The 22,682-nt window shown below is 38.4% G+C and overlaps 1 protein-coding gene across 1 annotated transcript in view; it reads left to right on the forward strand.

Annotated features, from left to right (window-relative positions):
- The first annotated feature begins 354 nt into the window (after window positions 1-354).
- The window catches only part of LOC148424514 (ras-specific guanine nucleotide-releasing factor 1-like), a 28,476-nt gene continuing 6,148 nt past the window's right edge, over window positions 355-22,682 (forward strand). The window contains exons 1-16 of the mRNA XM_088412575.1: window positions 355-842; window positions 7,017-7,123; window positions 7,957-8,104; window positions 9,089-9,181; window positions 9,335-9,588; window positions 9,680-9,759; window positions 12,185-12,378; window positions 12,937-13,046; window positions 13,131-13,249; window positions 13,946-14,106; window positions 15,385-15,448; window positions 15,715-15,857; window positions 16,001-16,083; window positions 17,934-18,182; window positions 21,101-21,471; window positions 21,844-21,960. Of these exons, the coding sequence (XP_088268701.1) occupies window positions 567-842; window positions 7,017-7,123; window positions 7,957-8,104; window positions 9,089-9,181; window positions 9,335-9,588; window positions 9,680-9,759; window positions 12,185-12,378; window positions 12,937-13,046; window positions 13,131-13,249; window positions 13,946-14,106; window positions 15,385-15,448; window positions 15,715-15,857; window positions 16,001-16,083; window positions 17,934-18,182; window positions 21,101-21,471; window positions 21,844-21,960 (2,569 nt within the window). The 5' untranslated portion in view covers window positions 355-566. The remainder of the gene's footprint in view (window positions 843-7,016; window positions 7,124-7,956; window positions 8,105-9,088; window positions 9,182-9,334; window positions 9,589-9,679; window positions 9,760-12,184; window positions 12,379-12,936; window positions 13,047-13,130; window positions 13,250-13,945; window positions 14,107-15,384; window positions 15,449-15,714; window positions 15,858-16,000; window positions 16,084-17,933; window positions 18,183-21,100; window positions 21,472-21,843; window positions 21,961-22,682) is intronic.

Consider the following 22,682-nt stretch of genomic DNA (forward strand, 5'->3'; position numbering starts at 1 on the left):
GAAGAATATGTGATTTCTGTACTTTATAATATAAGATGAGTTATTATACTGTATTTGTGTCATATATATAAAAAAAAAAAATGGGCTTTTACGTTGGAGAAAAAAAATATTTATTTTTACCTTTTTTATGAGGTTACAAACACAATAAATGACTCAATTAATTCATGGAAAATAAAACTTTTTATTTCATTTATGTATTATGTGTGTGTGTGTGTGTGTGTGTGTGTTGAGCATCTGTCCAACGTGCTGAAAGCTGCCGCTCAGGGGGGCAAGTCACGTGACTGCGCTTTGTTGCGCGTGTATGCGCCGTAGCGGGTGCGCGTGCACGCACTTCCACCCTCACAATGAGGGGCTCTCTCGCATGGATGCTCTGCTTTCATCTCAGCCCTGAATGCGCATTTGATTCTTTTTGAGTGTCTTTCTTTTTTTTTTCTTAAAGGAGGGGGCGGAGGCTTTTCCCTCGAGAGAAGGAAAGAAGTGCCCGCCAAGTGAGTGCGCGTCTCGAAAAGAGGAAGTGGAGAAAGATGTAAGAAGCGGCAGCGCGCATCCTCCCGGGGGGCTGCAACATGCAGAAGGGCATGAGGCTCAACGATGGCCATGTCACCTATCTGGCGCTGTTGGCCAGGAAGGACGGCACCAGGCGCGGGTGCCTGAGCAAGAAGAGCTCGGACAACACCAAATGGCACCCCAAGTGGTTCTGCCTGCTGCAGAACATGCTCTTCTATTTCGAGAACGACTCCAGCTCGCGCCCCTCCGGACTCTACCTGCTGGAGGGATGCGCGTGCGACAGGGCGCCCTCACCCAAGACGCCCCCGTCTGCGAAGGAATGCTTGGAGAAACAGGTAGGACTGTTTTGGAATTTCAACACATCGCCATGAGAGTGCAATTCAGGGGTCCGAATTCAACTCGGCGGTCGCCCAGTTGAAGCAAAGCAAACGAGGGAGAGGGAAAACTTGCATCCAAACTTTTTGTAGTCTGCCATCTGGCGGAAGCGGGTTGCCCCTTCCCCTGCGGTTTTGACGTATTGATCCAACTCCTTGTCTTGATATTAATAGCATCCTACCTTGGCAACCGTGTCTGCCCGCTTCGTGGCGGCATGAAGCTGCCACCAAAGTCAGGAGAAAATACTCCAATTGGATTCCTCCACTCTGAGCTGAAGCTCTTCTCGGGGAGATTCTGTTGGCATGGTTGGAGCTTGGATGAGGGTGACGAGGGGGTCTTAAAACAAGCTGATGACCGCAGTCGAGAAAACTGCCCTGCCAGCTGCAGTCTTCCGCAGCGCAGCTTGTAAAGAAGCCAAAAGTCTCCACGAGCTCGTCATTTTTTATCTGGTGACTCATCACAATCATTGCTACAAACCATTATCTGTAGAGTAACCTGACTTTCAAGTGCCCCAAGTTCTTCGAGTCAAAGAGATACTTTACTTATGCGGCCATTTTCAGCAGTGGAAAGTTCATATTTTGTCTATAAATAACGAGAGAAATAAATGATTTCTCATGTTCAAATGCTATATGAAAATGACCAGTGCCAATGCCGATTTTTGGCAAGAAAAATATCGCTTACGTATTAATAGGCCGCTTCATTTTTAAAATTATAATGAATAAAAAAGCATTTGTTTCTCACAATCCATTTCAATAGGCGACAATTATATGTGCATCATCATTCAATGGCCAGCGTGGTATGTATTGCAAGGTTAGGAGCAGGGCTTACAGTAAATATATTACAAATAAAAGCTTCTTTTTCATTCACAGAATGCTTTGTGTGTCACAGTTAAAGTTATGAGAACATTCATTTTTGTCATATCTGTTTGTGTTAGTAGTTAAATGGATGTCATTTAACTCCTGCATGCTTAATTTATGTTGCACTATGTATGATTACATTTGTTATATAATGTTTTTAAACAAACTGTCATTTTAGGTTGTGTGTAAAGTAGTGACAACTAGCTTGATTTTTTTCCACAAGTGAATTGCATCGCTCACCTCATCATTGCTTGTAAAAATTGAGATTTGCTTTGTTTTGAATGATGGATCCACGGAATGAGTTTGGCAATATATTTAAGGATACAAAGTTAGGGTATAGATTTACGTGTAATAAATAATGACACCAGTGTTACTTTTATATAAAAGTTGCAAACAGTTGAAAGTGCATGAAGGTGAAAAGTTCCATTAATGACCAAATACTAAATCGGCCTTCTGGACGATTATTTTTAACTGGACATCCAATCACAGTTCACCTGTTTTCTGGGTTTGGTCACGTGACACTTGCAGAGTCAAGATTGGTTGTTTCTCCATCCCTGAGCATGTGATGATCAGTTAACATCAACTAGCAAAATGCTATTTTACAAGTATTAATTATTTATGAAAAATAATAAGTTATTAATTTAATTAAAGACACTGAACTGAAACTTTACTTCAAGCATATATTCGTGTGTGTATATAAACAAATACATTATACTATAATGTGTACAATATGATAGACCAAATGTATATCATTTTAGAGCTAGTTATCAATTCAGATATCCAAATTTGATTCACAAGGGCCTGATTCGATACAGGATTCACACTGATTGATTTTTGATTCTTTTAAAGATTTCTCACAATACAAATTTTCTTTTAGATGAACCAATGCTCCGAATAGTAGCTTCTTCTTGCTTTAACTTGTTTCCATTATGAAACGTTCAAGTTAAAAATCAAAGCCAATGTATGATTTATTGAACATGATCTGATCAAAACAATAAATAGTTATTTTAATCTGTTCCAAGCATGGGGTGGACTATGTAAACAAAGTAGTAAATTTCCCTTGTAAACCCATGACATAAAAGTAATGAATTTTTGTTTTATGAATCAACACAAGACGATGAAAAGGACTATTGATTCCAATTGAATAATCAAAACCAAACGCCGCACATTTTGTATCATCTAACATGAAGTTTGTTGTAATGTACTGTTTACAACTTTGCTGTCTGTCAAGCGCGTGTCTCCCTTAGCTTGTCGGGACAAGACTATTTTGACATGGGGAGAAAATGTGAGCTGATGACATGTAAGGTGACAGCTTCTCATACAGGCTGCTCCACTCATTTATTTCAGCAGTGAATAAATGCATTTGAAAGGCTTCAATTAGAATTACACTGTCTTGTGTCTCACTTCATGTCTCGTGTCACGCGTCTCCTTGGGGTGACTGTTTTATCATGATTGTGTGTGTTTTGTGTTTGAGGTATTGAATTGTCGTTGCAGTATTGGCACCAACCACTTGTGTGTGGAAAATATAATTACAATTTTACCGTGCTTCACAAGAAGGTTGAGCAGCACACAGTTTTGCCTCAGTCGCAACATGTAGTCCTAGTATGCCCAAGTTGTCTCACTAGTGAAGAAAAATAAAATACCCTTAGGAGTCTTTAATGAATTTGAGGTGCAAATTTTGGCATGCGTGAAAGAACCATTGTGCATCCATAGCCTTGGAGAATGAAAATACAATTACAATATTATATACATTACATGACTTTTTTTAACATTCTAATTTAGCAGAACTATTACAACATTCTTCATCATTGCTGAGTGAGAAAAAATGTTTTGGGTTGCAACTAAGAATTATTTCATTAGAAGGCATTCTCTGAAATTAACAGTGCAGATGGCTGAAGCTGATTTCTGAGGATTCACATGATTTTAGTCTTCAAGCAAGTAAACGATTATTCGAGTCATTTGTTTATTTATCATTAATAAATTAATTGTTGCACCTCTGATTCATTTTTACTTTAGAGTAAATTAATGCTGGATATCAAATAAATGCTCGATTGGCTTGACATGAGCTATTTTGATTTAAATTACTTTTACAACGACTGCTACAGAACTTTCTCGTATTTTTCCTCAGTCCTTTGGCATCATGCTGCCTCTCACAGGTCAGTCTTGATACTGCAACAATCATTTGTAAAACTGCAGTACTTTTACTTTTAGACATGGCTATAGGACCATTTTATGGCATCTGAGCTCATTTCAAAAAGAGTCCACAAAGGTTTACAGTGAATTGAGAATCATTAAACAAAAGGTATTCATTACAGTGTTTCTAGACTATAAGGCTCACCAACAAAAATTGAAAAGAAAACCTTTTTTTTTTGTCATGCATATACCCCACCTGACTATAAGCCACAGCTTGTAACATCTTACTATATCTTCAAAAAGATGGTACAGTTATCTTTTACATTTTTGCTTTTATTTGACACTTTTTTTTTTCAAACTGTCTGGTTACAGCAACACAGAGTGAACATACCTGCATGTTTGAAAACAAGAGCAGCTCCAACACACCTTCAACACAGATTAAACATACTTGCACATTTAGAAATAAGAGCAGCACCAACATAACGTAAAATCGAATCACTCGGGTTGTTAGAATACTGCACCAACATAACAATAACACACTTCCTTGTGTTTACTCGGAGAGAGTGACCCCTGGTGGCGTGTAAAATAGCAGTTCAAACTCAAAATCAATACAGTGGTTACGGCATCCCTGCCTTACATTTTTTTCACATTACAAAGTGGAATACTAAGTTTTATCGTCCACTCTTTACTGCATTTTTCCCACTTCATGGCATCAACAAGGGTTGGCTCTGATTTTCGCCTTATGATCCCAACCCCGGAACGGATTAATTTTGTATGGCAGGGGTCCACTGTACTTCAATTGCGTCTTCTTCTGCCTCCCTTTGTTTGCCCACGTGTCTAGTCAAAAAACAAAACAAAACTTGAATGTAAGCCGCAGGTTTCAAGCGTGAGAAAAAAAAAAGTAGTGCCTTGTATTCCAAAACTCACAGTATACAAAAAAAAAAGATCAGACAGAGGCAAAAACAGCGGCATCTACCGGAAACATCTCATGTGCTTGTCAAGTCAATACACGTCTCGTCGTAGCTCATTTTGATGCGTCCACCTGAGGTAAAATGAGGACAGGGAGAGAAAGCGATAGACCAGGTGTCTGGGGGCATGCAGATTTCCACAAAGATCGACATTTGAGCCGCCGAGCGGGCTGTCGAGGTCATGTGAGGAGAAGTCGGCGGCATTAAACATACCAACACCCGCCCAAGTGCACAACATGCGTGTGTGCGAGTACGTAAGCTGTGGGAGGAAGGGCCGTGCGAATGGATCTTATCAGTGTGTGACAGGGAAAGGGACAACGCGGCGAATCGATGCCAAGCCAACTGCCACCTTGCAGGCCTCCGGTACTTTTTATAACAGCACAGTCAAAAGAAGAACAACAAAAACATCTCTTTCCGCCGTCCCTTCCCAAATCACTTTCCTTTCTCATAGTAGAATTTGTTGTGTTCACTTTCTTCTTCCCCATTTCAAAGGCGAGCTACGGTGAAGACCACTGTTACCATGGCAACCCCTATTTGCATCAGGCAAAGAAGTGTATTGAAGGGGCCAATAAAATGAGCCAATATGAGTTGTTATCGTGCACTTACAGATGAGACAAATGTGACAAATATGACAGGCGGCAGAGGGTGGCTGAGAATTGTGGCAATGCAAAAGTGGGTCACTCGAAAAGAAGGTTTACATAACGCGATGGTGGTTTGTTGACTGATTAGAAGTCAGCTTAGTTCAGATTTATTATTATTTTGATTCACTGAACAACCCGACAGCGAATTCTGCTGACATTTTTGTTCAACGTCAGCTGGTTTAATACAAATATTTGAATTTAAATGAGCCTAAAATATGTCAATCCAGTTAGTTTCAATTCATATTTTCAACATATGTAACGTAATGGTTCGTGAGAATTTATCAGAGTTCCTGCAGGTATAACCAAACCTGATTTTAATGCGATGACAGGAACAGGTAATTTATATTTTTTAATTAAGCAAATTAATTGGAACATGAAGCAACTTATTGCTAAATTGTGTCATAGTGACTCCTTCAAGAAATGTTGTATGCCGACTTTGTATGTTTTTCACAGATGCACATTGTTTTTAGTGACCCAATTTTCCAGCAGACAAGCCAAAAATAAAATAGAGGATGTTACATGACTTATCTTCTGGTGTGGCTGAATAAAATACACCTCAAGATACCACTACAAACGTCATTCAGTTTTTTTATTTAATTCAGATATGGATGGTCCTCTGTTTTAAGCCTTTTTTTAAGCTCATGTTTTCCTATGTTTTCAATAAATGAAAAAAAAACCTTCCATAATGTCCAATAGTTTTCAATATTAATTCTACAAGCTTCTATCAGCTTTCAACATTCACACACAATTTCTTCAGAAATGGCTTCATCTTGTCATTATTATTATTATTATTATTATTATTATTATTATTATTATTAATGTTGGCTCTCATTAAAAAAAATGCTTTGCATTGGTTAGTGGTGAAAAAATATTTCACAGGTGGTGCATACTTAAAAAATGGTTAGAACTACTGTATTGGTTGAAATAATAAATTAGTAACCGACTAAATGTGCCCAGAAGCATAAAGAATACCTCACCCATACTTATTCAACCTACCTTTTAAAAATCAACTCACTATGTTGGTGATATGGTCCAATTTTTTGGAGCAAACCCGCTTCATTTTGTAAATATCTTTTGATTGTATTGAATTGATCCCTTGAAAAGTGCTATATAAGTCATTATTTATGTAATTATTATTAGGAATACTGCTACTTTGTATGACCCTGGATATACTGTATGAGATAGAGGTAACAAAAACTTTTACCAAAAAAAAAAAACAAAAACAAAAAAAACAAATCTGAAAATACCAGTCATCATATAAACTACAAAAATGTTGCATGTATGGCCAGAGAGTCAGTTGCTAGGCAACCCACATTCTGTAGATTGGATAGACCATAGTTTAATAGTATAGAATAAATGTAGTGTATAGTGTAAAATTATCATAGGAAATAAAACATATTTACTGTGTATTTTCATTGGTGAAATAGCAATGCTAATTTTTGGCATTGACACGCAGCATAGTTAATGTTGGTGGTTTTCTCCTTCATGTTAATGCAATAAGAGAAATATGATCCCTTCTTCTTTGTGTTTTCTAGTATTACTTTACGGTCACTTTTAATCATGACAACCAGAAGGCTTTGGAGTTGCGTACAGAAGACGTCAAGGACTGTGACGAGTGGATCGCCGCCATTACGCAGGCCAGGTAACGCTCATTTCCCACTTGGAAGTTCCTGATGGCAAACACACCCCATATTATCATATTATAGATCATTATAAGCCAGTTATAATCATAATCATAATCATAATGTGTCAAAAATTCACACCTCCTGGGCTATTATATTATTTTAAGTCAAACATTTTTCACCCCAAAAATCCCCATTCTTTCCCAATGGGGGATTCAATCAGTTAATTCAATTGGTGATCAATTTTAAAGATATCCATAATTCCTACATTCTAAACATGACCTATTTTTCACCAATAATTTGCACATTTTTCACAGATATTATTTTTCCTATTACACTCTTTTTCATCTCTCGACTCCATTTTGCAAACTAGACAACAAATTCCAACAAATCACACCTTCCAGATTTTTCTTATTCATTTTGTATGACACATTGAACACTTCAGGTTAAATTATTATTACTTATCATTACTGACCGATTCAAACTGTTCCAACTTTCAACTCTTCAGCTCATCACCACAATTTTTTTCAAAATTTCAAATAGGTTAAAATTATTAAAATGTGTTTTCCTCTTTTTTGAGCTATTCAAACTGTTCCAACTGTGTTCATGTTTTCTTATGTTTTCAATAAATAAAAAAAAAAAACCTTCCATAATGTCCAATAATTACAATATTAATTCTACCTGCCTCTGTCAGCTTTCAACATTCACACACAATTTCTTCAGAAATGGCTTCATCTTGTCATAATAATAATAATAATAATAATAATAATAATAATAATAATAATAATAATAAAGGCCCTCAAATCATGCAACAATATGATTTCGAATTGTGTCTATGTGTGTGTCACTGTAGTTACAGGAACCTAGCTACGGAGCATGAGACGCTCATGCAGAAGTATCTGCACCTACTACAAATAGTGGAGACGGAGAAAACGGTTGCCAAGCAACTTCGACAACAGATAGAAGATGGCGAAATCGAGATAGAGCGGCTAAAATCAGAGGTAACCTGCTCGTGCTATTTAGAAAGAAAAGGTTTCATGAAGTCAATTCTCATATGTCAAATGATATTTATAAGTTAATGCTTTGAGATGTGACTTCCAAGCATTCCCAAGAGGTTCTTTTTATGATGGATGTTTTTGAATAAAAGCGATTCAAAATGGCAATTTTATTGGTTTACTGTGGAATGTTTTAACGTTGGGGTGTCCAAGCGTTTTAATTTACAGGCCACATACAGAAAAAATGGCAGGATGCAAGGGCAACTTTAAAATTCTTCAGCTTTCCTTTATTAAAGACACTAAAAAACTTGCAAGGCAAACTGTTGAGGATTTCTCAAGATTTTGAGCAGGTATGTTTGTATGCCACTAGATTAGATCCGCACTTCACTGAAATGCAGTCGAATCCTAACTTCATTGAGAACAACCTGTAGAATGAAAATTGTTTTAAAAAAGTTACTGGCGACTGACTAAATTGACATCTTCATAAATTGGCTCTTGGCGCAAAATGGTAGAAACCAGTTTTTGCTTTTAAATTCAAATCATTTTTATTCCCTTGTGTTTTGAAGAGAAATTATCGTATTCCTTTTTTGCAGAAATTAATAATTAATACACTAATTAGTATTTTTGCATATTTAGAAAAGCTCTACAGTAAATCAACCCAATTGTTTTTTTGTTTTTTTTCAAACCTACATTTGTGGGCCATGTAAAATGTCTTCTTGTTCTAAAAGCTCTACAGTACATAAACCAATTTATTTTTAACTAGCCTTGGACAAAGCCATTTTTTTTGGGGGGGGGGCTTTTTTTTTTTTTTTGGTAATTCTGCAGGCCGATGAAAAAAAGAATGGTGGGTCGCAATTGACCCCTGGGCCGCAGTTTGGATAACGGCTTTAATGGCTCACAACTCAATCGTGTAGCACACTGGAATACACAGAAAAAAATGCATTTCTTTGTTGAACCATTTGGAATTTTTTTTTTTCTAATGAATATTAGATCGCTTCACTGCTGAAGGACAACGAAAAGATCCAATCCAATCCAGAGATACCTCCAAGTGATGACGACACCGAGATCCAGAAGATAAAAAAGGTGGGGGAACCTGCAGAATTTCCAGGTCATCAAAAATCATGAAAAATATAAAAGAACCTCAGAATCGAGAACCTTTCAAGCAGGGAACACACAACTGTGACAAACATTTGCGATTTTTCTCAACACCACTGATACAATCAATTACTCTCACAGGTCCAGAGTTTTCTGCGAGGTTGGATTTGCCGAAGGAAGTGGAAAACCATCATCCAGGACTACATCCGTTCACCCCACGCCGAGAGCATGAGGAAAAGGAACCAGGTTGTCTTCAGCATGCTGGAGGCCGAGGCCGAATACGTCCAACAGCTGCATATCCTGGTCAACAACTTCCTGCGGCCGCTACGCATGGCCGCCAGCTCCAAGAAGCCGCCCATCACCCACGATGATGTCAGCAGCATCTTCCTCAACAGGTAGCGAGACTGCTCCGGGATCTGAACCCCTTAACTTTTTTTTTTTTTACTTTAAGAAACGCATTAGTGATGATTTGTTTTGTTTTTTCAGTGAGACCATCATGTTCCTCCACCAGATTTTCTATCAGGGGCTGAAGGCCAGAATAGCTAGCTGGCCCACACTGGTGCTGGGTAAGAGCAACCACAACATTTGCACAGTCTTGTTAAGTTCACCCCATAACACTTGGTTTTCCCATTTTGAAAACTTTGGAGAACTTGAGTTGAGGTAGAATACTATTAGGAGCTCTTTACTTGTTGAAGTTTCTTCCAACTTCAAGACAAGCTGATGAACATGGGAGTTCCCTGATCTTGAAAGATCTTGATTGTATAAATGTATTTAGGAATAACTAAATAAATATCAACAATCACTATGCAAAATCCCAAATATTGGCCAGTTCTAATCTTGAAGACATTTCAGGAGTTGGAGTTTTTCATTTTTTCTTAAGTATGACATCAATATTTTCCAATTTCCTAAAAATGAATACTGGTTCCATATATAGGCATCCTTAACTCGTAATAATTTGTATTGGCCATAAAAAAAAATAATAACAACAAATAATGATCCCCCACAATAAATACCTTTTAACGAATCTGACAATATTATGGCTTACACATTTATTTTGAAAAAAAAAGCTGACTTTCCATTACTTTTATGTATTTCCTTGACTCCAGTTACTACTTTCCTATTAGGCACAGTTTCAACGTCATCTGACTTCTTATGATGGTGCGGTAAGAGACAAAAACATCCAATTTTCACAATGATTCCTTCTACGGGGGAAAAAAACAAAAACAAAAAGATGACTATTTTTTTAATCAATCTGTGAACAGGCAGCTTGTATCGCTAATTATTTATGATGCCAAACAACCAGTGAAACACCAGATGCTGAAAGGGAAACACTGACACCTTGTTTTCAATTTCAGAGTGTTATTATGATTAGTGTCAGTCTCAAATATTTTTTGGAATTGCCCCTGAAATATTGACATGAAATCTGTCTTGACATTCACATCATCATACAAGACAAATTTCTATATTCTCCTATGGCGTGAAGTGCTGGTAAACATCAGTGCATACAGCATGCGCAGTGAAAGGTGTCCGTATTTCTTGTTTTACTTCAGGTGTCCACTTCCTTGTTTCATAAAGGGCCACTTGAATAACACTGAGATAAAACATTTATGATGTGCAAGCCATCTGGCCCGAGACCGTTCGGTAAATCTGTCTCGAGTTCTGCAAGTCCACGAATCGTAAAAATCTCCGCTGCGCTTCTCCGTTGCCCACAGACAGGCATCCAATCTGCCTCTCCTGTTGCAGCCAAGTTTTTGACTTGAGACTTTAATCAAGCTCTCAAAATTGGAGATGAGTGTCTGAGAGTCAGGCTGGGCTTTGCCAGCTTGGAACTGGCATCTTGGAGCTTTCAAAGGGACATTAGCTTGAAGGCTTTTCTTTCTGTGATACTTATCTGATATCTCCTTCTTTCCTTCCTTTTAAATTTATATTTATCCCAATGTTATCCTCACAGACCAGCTTAGAAACCGATTGGCTCTTTCAAAGACGTATAGGCCTTTGTACAACATTTCTATTGGACAATTGAGAGTCATTTCCAGCAAAAATCCAACTTTGGCACAAAATGAGTTAGGGTAATGAACTAAAACATTGTAAAACATATGTTCAACCTCCAGCCCATTATGTTCTACTGCTGTGGTTCTCAATCGTTTTTCAGTGATTTTTTTCAGCCGCGTACCCTTTAACCAGTGCAAAGCGTTTTTGGGTTACAAAAAAAAAGGACTTCCAACATGCCATCAGTGACTGATTTATTAAACTTTAGGCCCTTTCAAACTTCATTTGTATTGGTCCACACAAACAATCAAGCTAAAGTGTCCTCTTTTGGATCATAGAAGAAATCTGTTATTAAAAAAAATAATAAAAATTAAATATTAAAACATATTTTACCACAAAAAATAATCAGTAAAAAGTGTCAGACCTGCTCTAAAACACTATAAATAAATATTTTTCCACAAAAAATATTAAAAATAAAGCGTCCGTTTTTGGGGTTACAGTAGAGATCTGTTCACTAAAATAAATCATTAACTTAATTATCAATAAATATTTGTCCACAAATATAACCAACATAAAATGTCAGACCCGTATATATATAAATATGTTTCCACGGAAAAAGTATTCAACTTGAAATGTCTTCTTTTGGGATCAAAGAAGAGATGCTTTCACAAAAATAAATCATTAACTTGACAGGTAACGAGAGGTAGCACATGACAAGTAGGCTCATTCTAGTATGGGGGAGAATCTGAGTTTTTACAATAATAAAATTGGATAACCTACTGAACATAATTTTTTTAATGAACTTTTTTCCTGAAACAATTAATTCAATAATTATTTTAAAGGAGCTTTACATATTTTTATTGTTTGTACTATTTAAAATCTTGAGTACCCCCTGAAGTTCCTTCAAGTACCCCCATTTGAGAACCACTGTTCTACTGCATATCAAGACGTGAAAATCTTGTCCAGTGGCTAAATCAAAATATTCTTCTGTCCTCTTAATAGCTGACCTCTTTGACATTTTGCTGCCCATGTTAAACATCTACCAAGAGTTTGTGCGGAACCACCAGTACAGCCTGCAAATCTTGGCCCATTGCAAACAGAACCGGGACTTTGACAAGCTGCTAAAACAGTACGAGACCAAGCCCGACTGCGAGGAAAGAACGCTGGAGACCTTCCTGACTTACCCCATGTTTCAGGTAGGCACAACAGTAGCAGGATTTTCTATCTTCTCACAAACAACACTTTAACATCAGCTGTTATTGCTCTAGTACCGCAACAATTTTTTTTCATTGCTTTTTTAAAGTGCTAGCATAAATCTGGACATTCCCTCTTCAGGTTTAGTACGTACTGAAAAACAGAGTTCAGTGAAGAACTTTTGATTGTTAATTACAGCCCCTGCAGCATGGAGGAAGCTGCACTATTTCATGTTTATCATTATCACATCAGTAATGCAGCAGTTATGGCTCTTAATGTGTTGTATCTATTAGTTCATTTGTGTTCGCTTGCATGTGGTTGGTAATGAGTTTCAACTTCTTGTGGGGAGGCAACAGTTGCTAAATGACAGCTTTAGTATTATTTGAGGGGACGCAATCTAGACACGGGCCACTAGTTCAATTGCCACACTTACGTGGACTGTATTCTAGTGATAAATTCAATTTGGAATCTGGCCACTTAATACTTTTGTACAGACAGTGCACATTGGGTGTCTTGTGACTTATAGAAGTTTTTAATTAGTCTGTATTTCTCACTGTCAGATCCCTCGTTATATCCTGACCCTTCATGAATTACTGGCTCACACTCCTCATGAGCATGTGGAGAGAAATAGCTTGGACTATGCTAAGTCCAAATTGGAGGAGCTTTCGAGGTACATTTTTACTCTGTCAGTCATTCAAATGCAGACACGGGCAACTGATGCTGATAGTCATATTTGTTTTTCTTTCTTTTTCAGAATAATGCACGACGAGGTGAGCGAGACCGAGAACATTCGAAAAAATCTGGCTATTGAGCGAATGATTGTGGAGGGTTGCGAAGTACTTCTGGACACCAGTCAGACCTTTGTCAGACAAGGTGAGCCTCTCATTTTATATTTATTCATTTCTTTTGCTTCTGTTGTGTATTTTGCGATGTGACCATTGAGCCTTCATTTGCTTTGGATTAATTTCTTTAAAATGTTGCTAAAATCTTATTTTGGTAGTTTTGGCCAGTGTAACTTCTAAGTCAGATAAGAGAGAACAAAGGCATTTCTTCTCTCCTGGAGCAGCCCTGGAGGCTGGGGGTTACTGGACCCTTGATCACTTGACCCCACCTAAGAGTTAAAACAATGGTCAGGAGCCACATTTGGCAGAGATTGACTAAGACATGTAATTGGAGTAGTATAGGAGAAGACGAACTTTAGAGGATTTTGAAGACAAGAACAAAGAGCCGTGAGGACTCACCATCTTGACCTCTTGAGCGAGCCTGCTGTAACATCAGCAGTATGAAACTATAGAATAAAAACCAAGATGCCTGCCGCCAGATTCCAGAAATGCAGATGGGCCAGAACCACTTCAAGCGTTAAAGAAATTCTCCATATTTCTACACACAAAACATTTATGTTTAGAGAGAAAATGCCCAACAGAAAAGTGAAATTAAAAATAGAAAAATTGCAACGCTATGAAGTGACCTTGATCGCAAAGTGTATTTCAATGCTGGTTTATTTATCTAATTGTAAGCCTTATTATGCTTTTTTGAATGTGTGTTTCTGACTAAACTGACCTTCCGCAGGTTCTCTGATCCAGGTGCCCATGAGCGAGAAGGGCAAGATCACCAGGGGCCGCATGGGTTCTTTGTCCCTGAAGAAAGAAGGCGAGAGACAATGCTTCCTCTTTTCCAAACATCTCATCATCTGCACTCGAGGCTCTGGGGGGAAACTGCACGTCACAAAGGTGAAGCATTAAAAAAAAAGGAATCAGTTAAACACTGTACGTTTGTTTTCTTTATATCTTTTAATGAGTGAGTCATCAACTTAAGGCAAATAAACTTCTCATGTTTCTCATCAAAAAAATAATGTGCAGTAACTGTAAACATCTCAGTTAAGATAAATTAGTTCACATACAGACATTAAATAGTGAGTGAGCCCATTGGAATTTGGCTGTTAATAAAAACAAAAGCCCTGAAGCACAATAATTTCGTATACAAGTGTGATTTACGAAATTGTAAATGACTTTTCTGCACAGCAAAATAATAATTTTACATCACGTATAATTCAGATTCATTTAGTAGCAGGTCAGGTCAGTAACCTCTAATATACTGTATGATTATATTTGTTTATGTCTCAGTCTGCCAAGCGTCTTGTTGCTACTTTGTATTTTTCTCTATTAGTCTTTTTTAATTCATTTTAAAGTATGCTTGTACTGGTTTACGGTCTTTATTATTCAACTTTTGTTATTTGCTGGGGACAGGAACCTAGCCCAGCAGCAAATAATTGACACTTCACAAAAATAACCTGAACATACAATGTTTCTACCATGAATTCACCACAAAGTTATCCCTAAACACTTACTGTGTTTTCCACACTATAAGGCGCACCAGATTATAAGGCACACCCTCAATTAATGACAAATTTTAAAACTTTTTCCATATATAAGGTGCACCGGTTTATAAGGTGCACCCTCAATTAATGACATATTTTAAAACTTTTTCAATCACAAAATAGTAATAACAATAATAACTCAAATAACTCTAAACTCTCAATAGCATAATAACTCAATGTCAATATGAGCAACCTTGTTCAACTGTAAACACACAAAGAAACAGGTGAAGCTTACTTTATCAGTTCATTCCCCATCTACGAATCCCAATCTCAATATTGATCCATATATAAGGCGCACCTGATTATAAGGCGCACCATCAGCTTTTCCAAAATATTAAGGCTTTTAGGTGCGCCTTATAGATGCGAATATATGGTAAATATAATTTTAAACTCCTTTGAAATGATACCAATGATATGAAAAAAACTAATTGTACAAGAGGTGTCAATTCTCTCTAATTTCCACTAACAGGCCAGGCAAAACTTAGCTTCTCCTGCACATGCAAAAATGTTGATATATGACTTTACTAATTTTCAGCGCTTTGGTGTCATCTTGTGTGAGGGTTCTAGACAGCCCATAAAAACTGTTGATAAGTTCTCAATCAAATCTTATCAGTATGCATCTGTGTTGCAGAATGGTGTGGTATCCCTCATTGACTGCACACTGATGGAGGATCCAGAGGGCACTGATGATGAGGGTAAGTCATTGTCCCAATACTGTAGGTATAAAGTGTGTCAGAAAAGTTCCAGGACCGGCGTGACAAAACTACTGGTAATCTCCAAGTAGTATATCGCATTTACCCAGCCTTCAAGAGTTTTCGTGTTTGCATATTTGCAATCCTTTATAGTTTCCTCATGTTCGAGGCAATGTATTTTAAGAGTCACGCAAAGTATTTCATCTTTTGCTTTCAGTGAAACCAAATATATAGCAGATTTAACATTTGGTTTAAATTGTACACTATAGTCAAAGGGGAGCGGAGTGGTCAGGACCCTGACCACCTGGACTTCAAAGTGATAGTGGAGCCTAAAGATGGGCAGCCCTACACCGTTATCCTGGTGGCTTCTTCACGACAAGAAAAGTCTGCGTGGACGAGCGACATCAGCCAGGTAAAGACTAATAAATGCCAGTGCGAGATTGTAAAGTGCGGATTATTTTATGAAGAAGTGACAGCGGCACGAGGTTCAATTCCAACATCAAAACCCTGGTAACTCTCCTGCGCTTCCATCTGCTATCTTTTTCTGTCTCCTAGTGCATCGACAACATCCGCTGCAATGGTCTAATGATGAATGCTTTTGAGGAAAACAGTAAAGTCTCGGTGCCACAGATGATTAAGTAAGAGTCGCACCCAGTTTTACAAAGTACATTCACAACTTATAATTGAAAGCATCTCAGAAATCCCTAAAATTATGGAGAGGGAACTTTGGCCCATGTCAGCATTTGATCAGCTTGAATAAAAGCTTGAATAAAACCTCAGAGGACGTATCATAGCCTACAAAGCCCGGATAAGATTTAACCCAAACATGCTTTATTTTCCATACTCCAAATTTATGGAGAGCATGTTGAGGATTTATTCACAACGCAATGCTGAGGATCCGACATGGTTAACACTGGCGCTATGCCAGGGGTGTCAAAATACTTGGCTCGTGGGCTGGATCTGGTCCACAAGGAGGTCAAATCAGGCCCGCAAAATGAGTTTGAGAAGCATTAAAAACATGAATAAGACTGAACGTACAAGTCCACTGTCCATAATTGATTGACAAAAACTCTGACTTTTACATGCAATGCGCTGATGAGAACTGCAACTTACAGGCAGAAGTGACCAGTTGCCACGCTTGTGCGAAATTGGTTCAGTGACAAAAAGTGAACACTATGTCAGTGTTCATTGAGCATTTGCATTGAGCTTTGCCGCGCTAATGCTCAGCACAGGTAAAATCCATTGATCACTCCAAAGAGATTTATAATGCGGGGAGGTCGCCCTCTGGGCCATTACCAGACATTCGGCTTTAGTCTGTGTTGTATCATAGCAATCTGTTTTGTAATTATTCTAAACTTTATTTACAGCTCTGAGGTTAGCACACAGCACTCCTGTATTTGACGTGACATGACTTCTTCTTCTACTAATGTCATGTATGTCATTATGTTAGTTCCACCCACTGTTCAAAATAAGGTACTACAGTACCATTTTATTCAGTTTTATTTTCATTGCACTTCACTGTACTCCTTGAAAAGAAGTTGTACCACCACATAATTTGAGCCTTTTCCTTCCACCTGATATTTGTGTTTTGTTTATTTAATTAGTTAGTTAGTTAGTTAGTTAGTTATTATTAGTTCCGCTTATGTGTTTTGTACTAAATATGTTTTGAACATTTTTGTCATCACGTGGAAACAAGATAATGAAATTTCTTTTCATTTCATGCAATTTAAGGCAACGTTTTATTTTTTAACGTACTGGTAATTTATCTCTACTTTTTTTTTTTTAAGATATTATTTTTAACAATATACAGTTCAGCAGAACTATTTCAATAGGAACCAGGCTGGCACACGTTGCAAAAATCTACTGATAATTGACACCCTGGCCCTGGAGGACCAAGTTTGGACTCTCCTTGGTTATGTGGTCCTCCATGTGGCCCTTGAGCTAAAATTAGTTTGACATCCCTGATTTAGTCTTTTCTTCATTGGTTTAACAGCTTCTTCTTTGGTTTAGCTTTTTCTTCATTCAACGGATTCAACCTCATCTTCAGGATTTCCATTAATATTGATAACGTGTCTATACATATTTACAGTATTTACTGTTGTAAATAGTAGTGTAAATAACAGATTTAAGCAACCAGGCAAGACGTCCAAGAACTGAAACAAAGTAATAATTTAAACAGAAAGCACATTAATCGCAAAGATGATGTCTTTGTGTTGCTGCCCCAACTAACTCATTGCGGTGTTCCTTAACCCCCAAACCTCATAAGTAGAGCCCACCATGAACTGGACCCTCGTACTATTGGTATTGTGTTAATGGTTTGCATTTCTCACAAGGCAGTGCTTAATTCTGAATCATCCCAAAATGGAGTTAATTTGATAAGGCGCATAAAGTTCAGGTGGCGTCAGCCCTTGTGATTCATCCATAAACATTCTCAGTGAACAACACATAACGCTGTTGGAAGCTGGACTTATTCTTTACTGTCCTGTAGGTCCGACACCAGTTTGTACTGTGACGATGTCGACATCCGCTTCAGCAAGATGATGAACTCCTGCAAGGTGCTGCAGATCCGCTACGCCAGCGTGGAGCGCTTGCTGGAGAGGCTGACCGATCTGCGCTTCCTCTCTATCGACTTCCTCAACACCTTCCTTCACTCCTATCGTGTTTTCACCAGCGCAGACGTCGTGCTGGACAAACTCATCACAATCTACAAAAAGCCGATCAGTGCCATCCCTGCGCGGTGAGCATTTTATTATTTTTTTTACTATTTGGGAGTCAGATTGAAAATATTTCATTAAGTTCCTGTCCAATCATACCATATGAAAACCAAAAAGTGAGCACATTGAGTTTGCATCCAATAAATGGCACATTTGAAATTACTTTCTGAAATTGATGAATTGTGGCGAGTATTTGACTTGAGTGATGTGCCTATGTGCCACAAACACACAGATTAAGTGTGAAATGCGACCACCATGAGTAATTTTTTTTAATCTGTTTAATTTCAGCCCCATGACACAGACAAGCTATAATTAATAAATGCAAATGAAAATAGTTTGTCTCCTTTAAACATTTGTTAATGATTTTGGACTTTGAGTGCCTCCCAAAGTCAAAAATGTTGTTGTCTTGCTTAATTAGCTTCTGCTACCGGTTTCTAAACCAGAGGTTTACTGTTAAGTCGGCTTTCTAGTGACTTCTTCACAAAGCAGTTTTAGTCGTCATTTTGTTACATTTTACGCATTGTCATTAATTGTGCTACTTTCTGGTAGGTGAGTCAGAAATAAAACAAATGATGTTACATGATCCATCATCCATTTGCTGAATAAAATAGTTATCCCACCACAAATGTAGTTCCAAAGTTTAATAAATCTGACACGGATGGCCCAGCACTCTGATTTAAATGTTTTTCTTTTTCTTATTACAAAAATGTTCTGCGCTGTTTATGGGGTGGTTGGTTGAAAAAATATTTCACAAGGGGTGCGTCAGTAAAAAATAATTGAGAATCACTTCTAAACCAAATGCCAAATAGGTACTAGGAAGGGCTAAAATCAGTTCTAAATTCCATGCTACTTTCTGTCACCAAATTGTCAGATTTGCTGAGTGTGTGTAAAACGCTTTTGTTCTGCCAAATATCTAGCCACTGTAAAGCAGACTTGCCGGTATACAAAAACAAAGATGTACCATTTTTACAGCGCTCATATTCTTTCACCTCTTTGGATACTTTTCATCTTTGTTTACCTGTCTTCAGTAACCTTAAAGACATGCAAGCACTTAGTAAGCATGCAAACTTCACATGGGAAGGGGTAACCTAATATTCGATCCCAAAACCTAAGAATTGTGAGACAGCGTTAACCACGAGGGTGACATGTTATCAAGTTTGAGAACTTCCGATATTTTTCTCTGCAATGAAATCCTCCCTCCTCCTTTTCCTTTCAAATGTCCACCCCGTGGATGTCCAGGTGAGGACGTCACACTCCATTGAAGTCCACCCACTTTCCCTCCACCCTCCCCTCTCCCTTGGTTTTTATTTCTCTTTCCACAAGTCTGACCATCCCTCTTTCCGCTGCGCTGTCGCCATGACAACCCTTTACTTTGCTGCAGGACCCCACCCTCTACTCATCCTCTCCCTCCCTCGCCCCCTTCCTCATCTGCAGCAGTATTAAATGTTGATGGTGGTGTTTTATACCCCGTCAAACCCCTCCTTTTCCCCCCCATCCATTTGCTTCCTGTCTTATCCTCCTTATTTATCATAACTCCACTTTCACTTAACAAATGCTGCGAGCAGACACATTGTAAACTGTAGGAGTGGCGGTGCGCACCCTCTCTCACTGTGGAGGAATCCATATCCACTATGTCACCGACTCCAGCCTACCTCTTCCACCTTGCTTCTCTCTCTCGCTTGCTCTCTCTCCCCGCATCTCAGTGGGCCTCCCCCAAACTGGTTGCTGTTGCCCGTGCCTTCCAACGCTGTCACTTGACAGGCTATTTATAGACCGTCAGAGGGGGTGGCTCTCAGTGCAAGGAGGATGCTGTCTTAAACAATGTCGCTCCCATTAAAACAAAGAGGTGGCTGGAGATCCCAAACAGCCCTGATTTTAATCTGCTCCACGCACAGTTATGAATACACTATATTTTGTGATTTTTCATTTACAGGACAGTGTTTTATATTCGATTGTGATCATTTTTTTTCAAATCTCCTACACTATTGCTGGCTGTAGCAGGGTCGCACAAGAAGTTGACATAAAATAGTTGGGATGGACTGGGTCGGCACTGATTTTTGGAATTTTTATGAATATAAATCTAAATATGATCAAATCTGATGGCCAGTAATAGATCAGTTTCAAACTATGTTAACTTCAGGGAATTATTTGTGTGAGTTTTCACTTCACTTTGTATGCAATTCTGTTGACTCTGGGAACAGCCAGCATCTTTTGTTTTGGTAAAATTTCCAAAGTTGTAATATTTCAGGTTTTTTTTTTTTTTTTTATTTGCTGTAGACAAATATAGGTAGATATTAACTATGTTTTCATTTAACTTTTTAAGACATGATTATGATTATGATTTATGATTATCATTTATGAGCTTGGGAGCTTCTTAAACCTTTTGTAAATTTTTTTACAACAAAAATATGTATCAAATTAATATTGAAGAAGTCAACATCATGAAAATCTGAAAGTTTTTCAGTAAAGATAAGAATTGACATTCCAACAAAATTAAACTTCTTTTTTAATTTTAAGGCCAATATTTTTTCCTTTTACCGAACATTATTATCAGCTTTTAATATCGATATATTTGACTACTAATAGTTGGCATCGGCTGTGAAAAACCATGTTGGTCAATATCTATAAAATAGGCAATTTCATTTGTTTGATTGTCAGAAAATAATGTTTCCTATTGTTGTTTCCCCATGTTGTTATCGAAAACATTGATCCTGCAACTGTCCTTCCATTAATTTTTATAAGTCTGGCTATGATAACAGTAGTTAAAAAACAGCTTTATTCAGAAAAATGTGTAGTTTTTTCCCTAAAAATGTGTGCTTTGGCAAAAACTGGAACAGATATGTAAAACCAAACCTATATTAAACAAAAACAGTTGTACTACAAAGACATTTGTATATTTGAAGAAGATCTGCATATTGAAATTAGATCTCCCTGCTTGCAGTGCTTTGGAGCTCTTCTTTGCCAGCAGCCAAAATAACAAACTTCTGTACGGCGAGCCGCCCACATCGCCACGCGCCAGTCGCAAGTTCTCGTCCCCTCCGCCGCTTGCCATCACCAAGACGTCGTCACCCAACCGCCGCCGCAAGCTCTCGCTCAACATTCCCATCATCACGGGGGGCAAAGCGCTGGACCTGGCTGCACTCAGCTGCTCCCCAAATGGCTATGCGAGCATGCACACCATGTCCCCCTTTGGTAAGACCGCCCTGGACATCAACAAGCTGTTTGTGTCCAGCACCATGACCAGCAAGATCCCAGATGAGGGGGAAACCAAGGTCGAGAACAAGGCTGACGAGCCTGTCCTAAACAAGCAAGGTTGGAATGCAACTCTTGTCTATTTGGATCTTGCAATCATGAATTTCCACATGTCAAATACTGTGTTAAAAAAGGAAAGCTGGAAGAACATCCACAAACTAAGAACATGTATTTTTTCCCTATTATAGTTATTTTTAAAGACAGTACAACCAAAGAGGGGGGCAGCTTAGTGGCTCAGTGGTTATCACGTTCCGCCTCACAGTTCAGGGACAGTTCAAAACCACCTCATTCCGGCCTTTCTGTGAGGAGTTTGGATGGATGGATGGATTCAACCAAAAAGAACTGTATTCTCTCTTGAAGTTGGATGGATGTGTGGAAACCATCTTGTCCACAAAGTTAAAAAGCCCTGTGCATCTTTTCATGTGTATCCAGATCTGTCAGTGAGAGAGGAACGTGACGAAGAACCATGTCAGAGTGATGAGACGGAAGCGGAGATGTCTCCTCCCAAGTCGCCGTCGACACCCAGGAACGTCAAGTCAAAAAATTGTGGTGCGTAAGTTACAACTGATTTTAAGAGGCTTTTTTAAGGTTTTCATGTGATGAAATGATTTCATTTATTCGTTATATTAATTGAATTTTAAATCTTTTATATTTGTAAAACCCCTTAAAAAAAAACAAGACATTTTTTAAAATTGATTACAGGAAAAAAAATGATGGCAAAATTATATATATAATTATTAATAATACTTCTTTTTTTACCCAATTAAGCGACATTCGAGCGCCAAAATATGCAGTGTGTCATGCACTGGCATTTTAGACTCAAAGTGTGTTAAATAATGGTGCGTATGCAGCAACTTTTTAAAGTGAGAATTATCAAGAACCAAATATGGGCTTGTAGGAAAAAAGAAAAAAACAAATCTACACCCACATCTTCTCGGACCTGCTGCTACCACGCGGAGAAGGAACATCCACCCTGTCGGCAGTCAGGCGCAATTAATCCCCAGTGTCTTCTCCTCCCACGGTGTTGGATACAAGGGAAGCCAGTGCCATGCGAGTGTAGGTGGAAGGAAACCTTGTACCTTAGCAACCATGTGCGTGTTCTTCTAATACCGCCCCCGGTTCGATGAAGGAAGGCAGGGAGGAAGTATGAGGGGGTGGCACAGGCTAACGCCGTCACTGACACAAGCGCTCGATTCAGTCTGCCTCGGCTCTACGACGCCCTCCGATGGGCAACATCGTCATTAGTGGCGGTCCTGACATCTCGGTGGTTG

The sequence above is a fragment of the Hippichthys cyanospilos genome, chromosome 4 (assembly GCF_059441005.1).
Source record: "Hippichthys cyanospilos isolate Australia breed blue-spotted pipefish chromosome 4, RoL_Hcya_1.0, whole genome shotgun sequence".
In the NCBI taxonomy this organism is placed as follows: domain Eukaryota; kingdom Metazoa; phylum Chordata; class Actinopteri; order Syngnathiformes; family Syngnathidae; genus Hippichthys; species Hippichthys cyanospilos.